The 14,561-nt window shown below is 35.1% G+C and overlaps 1 protein-coding gene across 1 annotated transcript; it reads right to left on the reverse strand.

Moving 5' to 3' along the window:
• Window positions 1-3,224: 3,224 nt before the first annotated feature.
• On the reverse strand, window positions 3,225-4,028 carry LOC139849661 (uncharacterized). The gene has a single exon (XM_071839295.1). It carries the CDS (start codon window positions 4,026-4,028, stop codon window positions 3,225-3,227), a length of 804 nt encoding a protein of 267 aa, XP_071695396.1.
• Between the last annotated feature and the right edge of the window lie 10,533 nt (window positions 4,029-14,561).

The following is a 14,561-nucleotide window of genomic DNA, read 5'->3' on the forward strand; positions in this document are numbered from 1 at the left end:
GTTTTGTGAAAACAAGTTGCACGGTTGCCACCACTGTCAACCGCAATGCGACCGCAGATTTCTCTGTCACCATTTTTGACCAAATTTAGTTTGACTAGTTTCCGACATCTATAATTAATAAAACCTTTCTCAACACACTTAGAATAGATGCCCTCTCCATACTCAATTGAGTTTTGTTCGTAAAAACACTAATCATGGTTAATTACGCTTAATTACATCTTAATGACAAATTAACCATGATTAGGCATGACACATAACTATTAATCAACAACTTGCGATCTTTATCTAGATATTCTTAAGATGATCACCAAGTACCGACACACTTAAGCTAATGTCACTAGAACACTAATTACAATTAAAGATGACTTAGTGACAAATTAAGGCTAAATGAAGAACAATGCTTTCAAATAAAGACTTGTAATCCTAAAATACACTTAGATATATTTAGGATGGTCACCAAGTCCCAACTAGAGATTGTTGTTCCCTTGTGCATTTGTTAGACATTAATGTGTGCTTACACATTAATCATGCAATATGATATATTGCAAGTAAGCTTGCTAAAAGCTTAAACTATAGTGTTGTGCAAATATCTATATGATTGATTTTAGAATAACTATCTCTTGCTATGTGTGAGTATTACTTGCTACTTGCTAATATGTCTAATACTCATCAATTTGCCAACTTAATTAATATGCTTGCTATGTGCTTACTAGTTAAAATACTAGGATTCAAGTAACTAGTCTACTCCAATAAATTAAGTGTAAATTGATCCACAAAGGAATAATGGTCAATAATCTATTTGGTCTTATCTAAGTAACACATTGTGATTACTTGTCAAAGTATGACTTAACATTGATGTCTTTACACACTTAATGTTTATTTTAGAAAGACATCATTCAATTAATCTCCACTAAATCTTAAAATGAATATGACTTGTGATTAATTGGAACTAGGAAGTTAATGACATGATGACTAGTCTTTAGGATTGAACCAAGTGCACTAATGAGCCTAACTAAGTCTTGACCAAAACTGAGATTACTTAAAATGTCAATCAAGACACTTCTCCAAGAATGTTGGGTTTACCACATTTGGAGTGTTATGTCATTTTCACTCAATAAGACCAAATCTCACACACTTAATGCATATAGTACTTGTATAGGATATTGGGTTTCTTTTGCAGGTGCTAGAAGGAGTAAAGATTTCAAAATGTGATGTTCAAATCTTAGTCAAATGGCTATACAACGGATACATAATTTTGGACTGGAGCACGCACGGTCGAACCACGGTCGACCGTGTCTGTAACCGTGTGACAACGGCTATTTTTTGAATCTCACTATAAAAGGCAAGCATTGAAGAGCATTTGAAGCTGACCCTCTTGCATATTAAAAAGCTTATTTCCAGAGATCACATGAGCTCTATTTACTACTCAAATGTGATCAAGAAAAAGAAGATTCTATGATCTTATAGATATAGAATTTGATTATTGTAAACTTACTAATCAAAATTGTTCATCTTGTGAGTTTACTTAGTGTAATGTATGTCCTAGTATTATCTTAGGATCATCATTACAAATTGAATAAGTCTTGTAACTTCAATTAGTAGAAGCATAGGCTAGCTTAGTGATCTACTTCCTTAAAGGGACTTAGGAAGTTGATTAATCTTATTTGGAGATTAATACTTGTCAAAGGTGAAGATAAGTTGAGCTAGGTTGGAGTTGGTCTTTCAAAGGGATAGAAAGATTAGGTTTGTTATCTACCAAAGAAGCTGAAGACTTGTAAATCGGATCTTCACCGGGTTTGGAGAAAAGTGCTTAGTGAAGTAAGACATCCCGATTAGTGTAAACGGGGAGTGGATTAAGGTGGATTAGTTAACATCCACCCGAAACACTACAAATCCTTGTGTTTATGTTCTTTACATTACTTTGGTTATCATTTTGAACATATACACCACACACATCAAGTTTGAGTTGAATTGGTTGATCATAGTTAATCACCCCCCCTCCAATCGAAAAAGTGTTAAAAACATATTAAGTAACTATTCACCCCCCTCTAGTTACTTACAATGTCAAATGAGTTTATAAAGGCTGAAATTGAGGTATTAGGTCAGGTGCGCCGCACTAGTGATATGGTGCGCGGCACCATAATGTGAAAAAAGCTACTGACTTTGAAAAATGAAAATTTATCTTTGTGGTGCGCCGCAATTCCTCTTTATTGTGCCGCTCCAGTTTGAGTTAGTGAGCCGCACCTGAAGCATGGTGTGCCGCACCATATTACTGTGTTTTAAAAAAATCCTCTTTTTCTTAGTTTATAGGCATCTCAATTTTATATTTATAAAAATCACCAAACACTTATGTGTTTATAAATTTTATCTCAACCCAATAGTGACTAATGATGATGATTAAGTTCAAATGTGAAAGTGGTAGAACCTTGTTAATCATCAATTAGAAACTAATGTTATATCCATTAGATGAAGTTTCAACCATTAAAAGTGTCAAACCATAGATGATCATCAAATTTCGAAAGCGTAATTTGATAAGAGAAATTGCAGTCGAGCCATAGATTATCTGTAGCATCGATCGTAAACCTAGTTCATCCGTGAGTTCAATCGCAGCCATACTACTTACATAAATGACACTTTTGACACTTTGGATTTACGCGCTATGTGCTTTGGCCGTTTGCTAGAGAAAATGTAGGGTTGAACTTGCATTTTTACTTTGACGTAAGTGTCATCACTCAAGCTAAATGTCATCATCAAAATATAAATCAATATTTATATATAAGCGTTGGATATAAACCAACATAATTCTTGGGTGCCAAAAACAGTATTTCGATATCTCTAGAGAAACCGTAAAGAAGTCGAAAATAATAACATACATTCGATCCATTTCACCCGAGGTAGCATTTAGTCTTTTTTTTTTTTTTTTTTTTTTGAAAAGCAAGATGATGTATTATTAATAATAAGGAGGAGTTACAAGGCCCTATACAAATCTATACATTGAGGTAACGGAGTTACAAGTAAACTATAAGGTTGCGAGTAACCAACGAATTCCAATAGAAACTAAAGAGGGAATAAGAACTTGAAATAAACAAGCCGGACTAGAGAGGATAACAGTGACGGTCTAGCGCCTACAAAGTTACACAAACTAGCCCGATTAATCAAACCCTCAATAGAGAAAATGGAATCCATGGGTTACACGTAAGTTACGTGTGTGAGCCTGTAGAAGATTAGCCAATCCCAACACGCTGGGGAGAATCTACAACGAAGAAAGAAGGATTTATTAGCCATTGATGCCATTCGATTATTTTCTTTTTGCGTGATCTTTTAGAAATCCAACAGTAGCTTTGGGTTTGAATTTCGGATAGAATCGAACCAGGAGACCACGTTTTTTTGGAGAAGACTTTCTGATTCCTATGTTTCCAAATTATGTAGCAAGTTACCCATTTGGTAGCTTGCCATATTGAAGAGCCGAAATTGCTGAGTGCGAATGGTTGCTTATTGATGATGGCATCTCCGAGATTGGAAATTAACGAGGCGTCTTGGGCCCACCAATCAAGAACAAGTTTCCATATGAGTGCAGCTTTTGGACATAAACATAGGATATGTTCGGTGGTTTCGAGAGCCGATTCACATAGGGGGCATAAAGTAGAATCGAGATCAATGCCCCTTTTATCGATTTCAAATCGAACCGGGATCTTATATTGAATTGCTAGCCAGATGAATATATATACTTTTTGAGGGATAAGTTTGTTACGGGGAATCGATAAGCTTAAAGCGTTGCTCCCAAGCTTTAGAGAGTTAATCAAGAATGTCAAGGATTTGGTAGTGAAAATTCCTGTGGGGTCAAGACTGTATTTCCAGGAGTCTTGTCTGTCGGATAAAGTTATGGAAGATATAATGTTATTTACTTCCCTAAGTTCGTTGGTAGCCCGACCACTGGGAGGTCTTAACCAACACCAATTACCAAATGAGGACCCATTGCAATGTGTAATTCTTTCAGCGACAGAAGCATCTTTATTTGTCTCAAGCATGTATAATCTGTGGAAAAGTGTGCTAAAACGTTCCGAGCCAAACCATGTATCATTCCAAAATTTAATGGACGTGCCATTTCCGAGACATTTTGAGATGGAATAGGAGAATGCGGCACCTGTCTTATCTGCAATTTTTCCGGCTTTAATAATTTCTTTCCAAACCGTCCGACCTGAAATATTCCTGCAAGAAACGTTAGAGTCCAACCCCCCATCCCCCCCGTAAATACTAGTAATAATTTTAACCCAGAGTGCGTGTTTCTCATTTTTGAATCGCCACCACCATTTACATAGTAGCGCGATGTTTTTACTAAAAAGAGAACCAACATTTAGACCGCCTTTCTCGTAGGGTAAAATAATTTGATCCCATTTTATCCAATTAATTTTATTTTCATTTGATGACCCGCCCCAAAAAAATTTTCGTCTTTTAGATTCAAGGAGGCAAAGAATGGAGGAGGGAGCATGAAAGAGAGAAAAATAATAGAGTGGTATGCTACTTAGGATAGATTTAATTATTGTAAGTCGGCCTCCAAAAGAGATCGATTTAGCAGCCCAATCAGAAAGTCTTTTGTCAAATTTTTCGACAATAGGTTGCCAGGAGGAAGGGTGAGATGAAGGTACACCGATGGGAAGACCAAGATAAGTGAATGGAAAGGTGCCAGAAGAACAGCTAATATAGTTAGCCATGTCTTCAGTCTCTTGGGGAGAAGTGCCGACACCGTATAGTTTACTTTTTTGGAAGTTAACTTTGAGACCAGAGATTTTCTCGAAGCATTTGAGGAGTTTGGAAATGTGTTTAGCATTTCTTTTACTCCATTCCCCAAAAAAGATTGTGTCGTCAGCGTACTGCAGGTGAGTGATAGAGATATTGTCATTGCCAACGTTAATGCCCCGCAGATGACCATTAGATAAGGCACGTTTGGTGAGGATGTTAAGATCTTCTGCGGCAATGATGAAAAGAAAAGGTGAGATTGGGTCACCTTGGCGAATACCCCTTTCGGGGTAGAATTCGTCAGTGGGAGAGCCATTAATTAGAACGGAAATAGATGAGGAGGAAAGACAAGCACGAATGAAGCTAATCCATTTATTACCGAACCCCAGTGCATGGTATTAAATAGGAAGTCCCATTCGATACAGTCAAAAGCTTTTTCGAAATCTACTTTGAAAATGAGGCCTTTACTTTTTTTTCGTTTAAGTTCATCTATGATTTCATTTGCGATTAGCACGCTATCTAGGATGTTGCGTCCTTTGAGAAAGGCTGATTGTTCAGCCCCAATGACCTTATGAATAACTTTGGCAAGACGGTTAGAGAGGATTTTGGTGAGGATTTTATAGTAGCTACCAATTAGACATATAGGGCGATATTCGTTCAAGCCAATAGGGTTAGATTTTTTGGGGATGAGTGTGAAGAAGGAAGCGTTACAGCCTTTGGAGATTTCGGAGTTGGACCAAAACCAATCTAGTGCTTTGATAAGATCGTGTTTTATGAGGTCCCAGTATTTTTTGAAGAATTTCATGTTAAAACCATCAGGGCCAGGTGCTTTCGAATTTTCGCAGTCATGAATAGCATCCCAAATTTCCTTTTCTAGGAATTCGGATTCAAGGTAGAGGTTGTCTTGTGTGGAAATGTATTCAAGGTGAGGTGCATTATCGAAGGGACAGTGATTGTTAAGTTTGTTGGATTTAAATAGATTTTTGAAGTATAAATATGTTTCCTGTTTTATGATGTTGGGGTCTTCAATCCATGTTCCATTAAGTGACAAACCGTGTAAGTTATTTTTACTATTACATTTTTTAATGAAGTTATGGAAATATTTCGAGTTTTCGTCACCTTCTAGCGCCCATTTTATTCTGGATTTTTGTTTTAACATGTTAGCTTTCTTTTTTTCTTTATCAAGGTGTGAGAATTTATCATCAAGCCATTTGTTTTTCTCAGATTCGGAGAGAGGTCTAGTTTCAGCTAAAGCTTCACATTCGTTAATCTTATTTAGATGTTCTAGAATTTGAGTGTCAAGATTATCGAGTTGTGCACTATGTTTTTTAAGTTCCAATTTAACATTTTTCAGTTTGTTACGGAGGATACAATCAGGGCGATTTCCAGTCATGGGGATAGACCAGGCCCGATTGATGATCGAATCAGCGTCTTTGAGTTCAAGCCAAGTGTTAAATACACGAATGGGTTTAGGTCCAGAATTGAAATAGGTGTTCCTAAGGAGTATGGGACAATGATCAGACAGGTCACGATCGAGTGTTTTGGAGGAGATGTTAGGCCATAATTTTAGAATATCATCAGAAACAAGGAATCTATCTAATTTACTGAATTTCATTCTTTTAATGCAGATTCTAGTGAATTTTTTACCGCCTAGGGGGATGTCAATTAATCCGAAGTTGTTAATGAAGTTATTAAAATTAGTAGCTCACTGTTGGTTGAACTCACAATTCATGCGTTCTGAGGCATTTCTAACTTCATTAAAGTCACCGAATAAGATGAAAGGAGTTGTGAGTAGCATTTAGTCTTTAATCTATTGAAATCAATCACCAAAAGAATTAAATGTGCCAAGTTAACATCGATCCAAATTCTTACAAGCCTACAAACCTACAAACCTCAGAAGTAATACATCTGTGAAAAGTGTGATTAGAAGTTTCCACTTCTTAAACATTTTATGTCATCGATCTTGAGCCCCTTCGAGTATAGATTAAGCCGTGTAGAAAGCCGGTCTAGAGCCATACGTCAATTGAAGATAGTCACTTTCAGAGGTAAAGGTTTCACCATGTTAATTTTTAGAAATTATTGATGAATAGTATTCCTTATTGTGTTGGGATCAAAGACTTGTGTAGGCGATCTTCTTTATGGTAAACTGATTGCAGTGTTAATTTCTTTTTGAAGCCGAAACAACACTTCAAACGGTTTTCTTTTCTATAGTAAAAGGATAGAATCATCATAACGGATAAATCTTGATATCTTACTATTAAAATTAAAATTAAAATATGTATTAAAGTAGATAGTTAATATCACCCTAAACACTGTCAATCTTAGATACCAATTGCTCATATATTTCTTGTGCAACTCTTTAACTACTAGCACCTACTTTAATTATTCAAGTTTCAAACAAATGATAAAAATTAGTTTCTTTTTGAAGCAGAAACAACACTTTAAACGATTTTTATTCTATTAGTAAAAAGATAAAATCATAACGGTTTTTATGCCATCGATCTTGAGCCCCTTAGAGTATAGATTAAGCCGTGTAGAAAGCCGGTCTAGAGCCATACGTCAACTGAAGATAGTCACTTTTGGGGATAAAGGTTTCACCATGTTAATTGTTAGAAATTATTGATGAATAGTTTTCCTTATTGTTTTGGGATCAAAGGCTTGTGTAGGCGATCTTCTTTATGGTAAACTAATTGCACCGTTCATTTCTTTTTGAAGCCAAAACAAAACTTTAAACGGTTTCTTTTCTACGGTAAAAGGATATAATCATAACGGAGAATCATGATATCTTACTATCAAAATATGAATTAAAGTTTCTAGTTAATATCACCCTAAAGACTGACAATCTTATATACTAATTGCTCATATATTTCTTTCGTAACTCTTTAACTACTAGCATCTACTTTAATTATTCAAGTTTCAAACAAATGATAAAAATTAGTTTCTTTTTGAAGCGGAAATAACGGTTTAAACGGTTTCTATTCTATTAGTAAAAAGATAAAATCATTAAGGAGAAATCTTAATATCTTACTATCAGAATGTTGATAAAGATCCTTAATATCACCCTAATCACCGTATATATTAGATACCAATTGCTCATTTATTTCTTCACGTAACTCTTCTACTACTGACACCTAGTTTGATTATTCATTCATCTTTAAATAAATGATGACAAATTAGTTTCTTTTTGAAGCAGAAACAATACTTTTAAACATTATTTTTTCTACAAGTAAAAGGATAAAATTATAACAGATAAATCTGGATATCTTACTGTCAGAATCAGAATCAGAATGTGAATTAAAGTAGAACGTTAATATCATCTTAATCACTGTAAACCTTAGATGCTAATTGCTCATATATTTCTTCGTGACTTTAATTACTAGCACCTACTTTATTTATTCAAGTATCAAATATAAATGATAAAAATTGGGTAATGAATCATAAATTAGAGTGTTACCCCTCTCACCGAATTTGATGTTAATTGTTTTATCGGCACAATCTTTTGTTGTATGGTGACAAAATAACAACGAGAAATAAATCTTAATTATAATCACACATTTTTTACAAAAAAAAAAAAAAATTTACACTTACTTTTACTTATAAAGCATTAAAGTATGAATCAATAGTTAAAGAGAAACAAGAAAGACAGAGAAATAAATCTTAATTATAATTTATAATATAATTGATTAGTCACATGTATTTCTTTACGTGAACTTTATTACTCCGTAATGGATTATTAATTATTACTACCTCCGTCCCACTACAAGTGTCCACTTACTTTTTGCACACAGTTTTAGGAAATCCTAGTAACTCCATTCTCAACCAATCAGAAATCTTCTCTCTCCAGAATAACCTCTTCTCATTGGTTGAAACACAAAGTGGACATTTGAAATGGTACATCCCAAAATGAAAATGTGGACACTTGTGGTGGGACGGAGGGAGTAATAAATATAAAAGCAATCTAACATTCTTCTACCGGCTCCCTTATCCGATGATTAGCATTTGCATTCTTTCAAGAAATTTTGTAGTGTAAACAGATGTTATTCTAAATTTATGGGCTACAATTCTCAAGAACTCAATATACGAAATGAAATAATAAACTAAAATGAATGAATGAATACCAAACCCTTTGCACGTGAAGCAAACTAAATTAGTCAAACGTGACACGAGCAACCACCGATAGATAAAAGACAAAAAATCATGTGATATATTCAACAAGGTTTACACGTTCATATGCGAACATTATTGACTATCCATCGGATATGGAACATATAATACAAAAAATGTGTTATTCCATCTTCAAATAAATAATTTAATAACTCTCTCGATAGCGTCAGCTAAACAATTCTCTATGTATGCACAAAATTTTGTAAAATTTGCTTCCGTTAGTAAACTTAGAAATGTGTTATTCCAGCTTGAGTTCCCAAGCATTCATTGTTTATGGTTAGAAAAAGATACTCCATCCAACCACCACGCAGGTTTGCGTGAGTACTCACTGGGTTGTTCGATGAAGCACACTACACCAGTTCGAATCTTGGCGAAATCATTTCGTTCAAAAGGGAGTGTGATTAGAGGGTGCACCTTTTGAGCAATTCACCCGATACCATGTCTCGCACTCATTGAGCTTGATTACCCGAGATTTACCCAGAAGTCAATTTACTCGTTCATAGGAGGTTTCCTTGCTAATAAAAAAAAAATACTCCATCCGTCTCATCTCCTTAGATAAAAAAAACACATAATTTAAAAAATTTCACTGTTACAATGTATTTTATATTTACTTTACACTTTTACCATTTAATTTTTATATATATTTTTATCTTATATGCAAACCTAAGAGCACTAACAAAGTATAGTGTTAACTAGTGTTTGGCGGGCGCGCGTTGCTGCGCCGTTGTGTAGACATTTTTGGGCAATGTGATGGAGTCGTTGGCGAAAGTTTAGTGAAAATTGTAGGGAAAAAGAAGGGGAAAAAAAGTCTTAGTCGTCTTTTGTTTTTTTTAAGAAAATTAGTTTAAAAAATATCGGACCAACGTTTTTGTGCTGCCCTTTAGTAAAATTTGTAGAGGAGAATGAGAGAGAAAAGTGTAGGGAAAAAGAAGAGGGAAAAAAAGTCGTAATCGTCTTTTTTTTTTTTTTTTGAAGAAAATTTGTTTAAAAAATATCGGGCCAACGTTTTTGTGCAGCCCTTTATTAAAATTTGTAAAGGAGAATGAGAGGGACATTTTGGGGGAAAAAAAATCACTGTAGATGAATAGTGCGGTACTCCTTGTGAGTACAACTCCCTATTGCGCCTTGTGAGTACAACTCCCTATTGCGCGACGTGCAAGTCGTTAAAGCGTAATAGTAAGTGAATAGTAACAACTATGGGGATTAGTATGTAGATATAATATAATATAATTTTATGAGTCATGTTCAATAACTAAATATAGACTTTTTATATAAGAAAGTTTATTATATATTATAACAGAGTTTATTACACCGTATATATTATTAGGGGGATGATTCTACACACACTTTTTTGATCCTCACACACCAATTTAAAGAAATGGAGTATTATTAGAAGAGTAAAAGGTTAAAATATGTGTGTGAGGATCAAAAAAGGATGTGTTAGAATCATCCCCATATTATTATATAAGTTCAGTAACTAAAAGATATTATAAGTACTAGCTCTATCATAGGTGTTGTAAATGTTTAAAGCTTTAATAAATAAATTAATCTAGTACATAATGTTTGTTGAGTTATATTTTAGGGGCCTTTTAGATATTAGGTTATGTGTGGTTACACACCTTACACGCATCCAACCCTACTATTTCTGGAAGCGGACTATTAAATGAGTTTTGGTTGAAACGGGCCATGGCTTAAAACGGGCCATGGCTTGAAACGGGCCAACTTTTAAATGGATTGAACGGGTTGTGTTGAGACCTGGATCAGGTTGGGTCGAGACTCATTTTTCATCTTAATTTTTTTTTCCGGGTGGGTCGAGACCCAAATTCAATTTTAAGTTTTGTGTTTTATAATTCAGTTTTAGTTTCGCCTTGAAGTTTTCATTTTCTCGTTCTGGTTTTACGTTTCCGATTCAGTTAGGCATTTCGGTTTCGCTTTCAATTTTTAGTTTTGCGTTTCAGTTTTCAAATTTGCATTTCAGTTTCACATTTCAATTTCGCGTTTCAATTTTTAGTTCCACGTTGTCGTTTCGACTTGAGTTTCACATTTTACGCTTCAATTTCAGCTTCAGTTTTGCATTTCACATTTCAATTTTCAGTTTCGCGTTTTACGTTTGAGTTTTCGGGTTAGTTTGCTGTTCAATTTAGCGTTTCAAATTTTGGTTTTGTGTTTCTGTTTTTAGATTTGAGTTTTGGTTTCGCGTTTCAGTTTCACAATTCAGTTTCCAGTTTTGTGTTGCAGTTTTCTGTGTCGCATTTCAGCTTAAAGTTTCGCGTTTCAGTTTTTAATTTCGTGTTTCGCGTTTCAATTTTTAGTTTTGCGTTTTAATTTTCATTTTTGCGTCAAGTTTTAGTTTTCGTTTCAGTTTTCATATTCTTGTTCCAGTTTTCAGATTGACATTTCAGTTTTTGGTTTCGCGTTTCAACATTCAATTTTTGAAGGTGACGAGCAATCATCACAACTCACTTCTAGGGAGAGATTGTTGGGTCTAAATATACCCAATAATGAGATGTAAGTGTGTGATGTATTTAGTAATTTAAGTACTATTTTTAAGTACTTACCCAATAATTAGATATAAGTACTGTTTTTAAGTTTGGAGTATAATCTGTATATATACCTAACTACCTAAGTCACACCCTTGATCACCTAAGACTTGGATTACAACACATAATAAAACACCTTCCAATCAAAACATCCCTCCCAATTCTCTCTAAACATATTAGATAGACTTAGATATGATTTAATATATCGAGTTAACAATTATACAAAATAATATGAATCGAATTAATTCTTTCATTAACAATGTTGTGTATTTATACATAATACATAAAGATCCTAAACTTGAGCAACAAGTTTAGGAGATAAACATGGAAACAATATTTTAATAGAAAACTAATACTAATTCCTAATTTCAATACTCTCCCTCAAGTTGGAGCATGGAGATTTCGAGTGCTCAACTTGTCAAGTAGAAATCGAAGTTGTTTAGCACCCAAACCTTTTGTAAGAAGATCAGCAACTTGCATCTTCGTGTCGATAGGGAAAGGAGAAATTTCCTTTGATTCAACTCGTTCTCGTACAAAATAGCAATCCATTTCAACATGTTTTGTGCGCTCATGAAAAACTGGATTGTTAGCAATATGACGCGCTGCTTGGTTATCACAAAATAACGGAGTTGGCTTAACAGAATTAAATTGAAATCCTTGAGAAGCCAATGCACCCATAAAACCTCACTAACTGTGGAAGCCATGGAGCGGTATTCTGCTTCTGCTGAAGAGCGAGACACAACTGATTGTTTCTTGGATTTCCAAGAGATCAGAGCACCACCAAGAAGTAGTATATACCCAGTTCGCGACCTACGAGTGGAAGGGCAACCAAGCCAATCTGAATCACAATATGCAGATAGATTAAAACCACCATTTCGAGGTAGTAGAACGCCATGTCCCACGGTAGTTTTTAAATAACGAAGGACCTGATTTATAGCATCCATATGAGGTTGCCTTGGATCAGCCACAAATTGTGAGAGAATGTTAACCGAATACGCAATGTCAGGCCGTGTAGCTTGCAAATAAAGCAGTCGACCAACCAAACGACGATAACATGTAGCATCAATTTTAGGTGCATCCTCACACTGATCTAACTTATGATTTTGTTCAATAGGAAAAGCACTAGGTCTGCAACCATCAAAATTGAAATCAGCAAGGATGTCCAAAGTGTATTTCCGTTGACTCAAAACCAATCCTTCGGACATCTTAGCTACTTCAATCCCAAGGAAGTATTTAAGGTTTCCAAGATCTTTGATACTGAACTTTGTATCCAAATGAACTTTTGTTTGTTCAATTTTTTCAGTATTATTCCCTACTATGATCACGTCGTCGACATAGATAAGAGCGGCCACAAATATATTTTCACTTTGATAGATGAAAAGTGAATGATCAGCTTTGGATTGATAAAAACCAAGAGTAATAAGAGCATGAGTGAACTTATCATACCAGTTCAGTGAAGCTTGTTTCAACCCGTATATTGACTTCTTTAATCGACACACACGTGTTTCTCCTTCTTTAGCAAAACCTTGCAGTATCTTCATATAAATTTCTTCATCTAAATCACCGTGCAAAAATGCATTTTTTACATCTAATTGTTGGATGTGCCAATTATTTTTGATTGCCACTGTGAGTAATACTCGAACCGTGACTAACTTAGCAACCGGGGCAAAAGTATCATGATAGTCGACACCTTCCATCTGTGTGAAACCCTTGGCAACAAGAGGTGCTTTGTATCTCTCTACTTCTCCATTCAGCTTATATTTAACCTTGTATACCCACTTGGAGTCAATGGCTCGTTTGCCAACCGAGAGTTTTTCAAGGCTCCATGTTTCATTTTGTTCAAGAGCTTTAATTTCCCTTTGCATGGCTTCTTTCCAATATTTGTTTTAACAGCCTGGTGAAAGGACTTTGGCTCATGGTTGGAGTCGATGGAAGCTAAGAAAGCCTTGTGAGATTTTGAAAAACATTCATATGAAACGAAATTAGATATAGGATGTACCGTGGAGGAGTCTTGATGCGTTTCAGTTTATGCGTTGTCGATCGAAGGGGGAAGTTGTACCACAAAGTCATTCAAATACCGCGGTTGACTCTTATGTCACTTAGGTCTGTCATGTTGTTCAGTCGGATCCAACAAGTCATGGACTGAGTTATGAATTACAGGGCTCGACCTATCAGAAATGGGTTTTTGGCCTAATCCTTCACTATTACTTCCAATATTATGAAGCTCTTCATTTTGATCAATGATCCGTTCAGGTGGTGTATCGCAAACAAATAGATCATTCAAATTATCACACTGATTTTGTGTGACTCTCATCTGTGTAGATGAAACTTTGAACGGAAATTATTTTCAACAAATCTAACATCCCTTGAGACAATCATTTTCATGTCCTTGAGGTCATATTTTTTGTAACCTTTTGTGCCCCCCCAGGATATCCTAAAAAAATACCTGGTCTCCCCCTTACTTCGAACTTATCTCTGTTGGTCATTGTGTTTTTGTAATATACAAGACAACTAAAAACTTTCATTAAGATGTAATCAGGTTTTTGATTGAAGACAACTTCGTAAGGGGTTTTGTTCATGATAACTTTAGATGGTAGGCGATTAATAATGAATGTGGCGGTTAACACACACTCTCCCCAAAACCTTTTAGGTAACCTAACCTCATACATTAATGCCCTTGCAGTCTCAAGTATGTGCCTATGCTTTCTTTCCACGACTCCATTTTGTTGTGGAGTATGTGGACACGAGGTTTGAAGTAATATTCCATTCTCATTGTAAAAACATCTCATGTCATTAGACGTGAACTCACCTCCATTGTCACTACGGATCCTTTTAATGGCCGAATTGAGTTTTTACCATATTATGAAAGTTCATCAAACAACCGCTAGCTTCATATTTAAATTTTAAAAGATAAACCCAAACGGATCTACTGAAATAGTCGACTATGGTTATAAAGTAATTTGTGACGACCCGGAAATTTCCGACCAAAATTTAAACTTAATCTTATTATGAATCTGACACGATAAGCAAAGTCTGTAATGTTGAGTCTCAAAATTTTTGAATTATTTTTGTGCATTCATTTGACTTCGACCATTTCTGACGATTCACGAACAATTATTT

Source organism: Rutidosis leptorrhynchoides, chromosome 5, assembly GCF_046630445.1.
Source record: "Rutidosis leptorrhynchoides isolate AG116_Rl617_1_P2 chromosome 5, CSIRO_AGI_Rlap_v1, whole genome shotgun sequence".
Classification (NCBI taxonomy): Eukaryota; Viridiplantae; Streptophyta; class Magnoliopsida; order Asterales; family Asteraceae; genus Rutidosis; species Rutidosis leptorrhynchoides.

Coding starts and splice junctions, on each gene's coding strand:
- LOC139849661 (XM_071839295.1), bottom strand. CDS start 4,028: ATGCTTGAGACAAATAAAGATGCTTCTGTCGCTGAAAGAATTACACAT.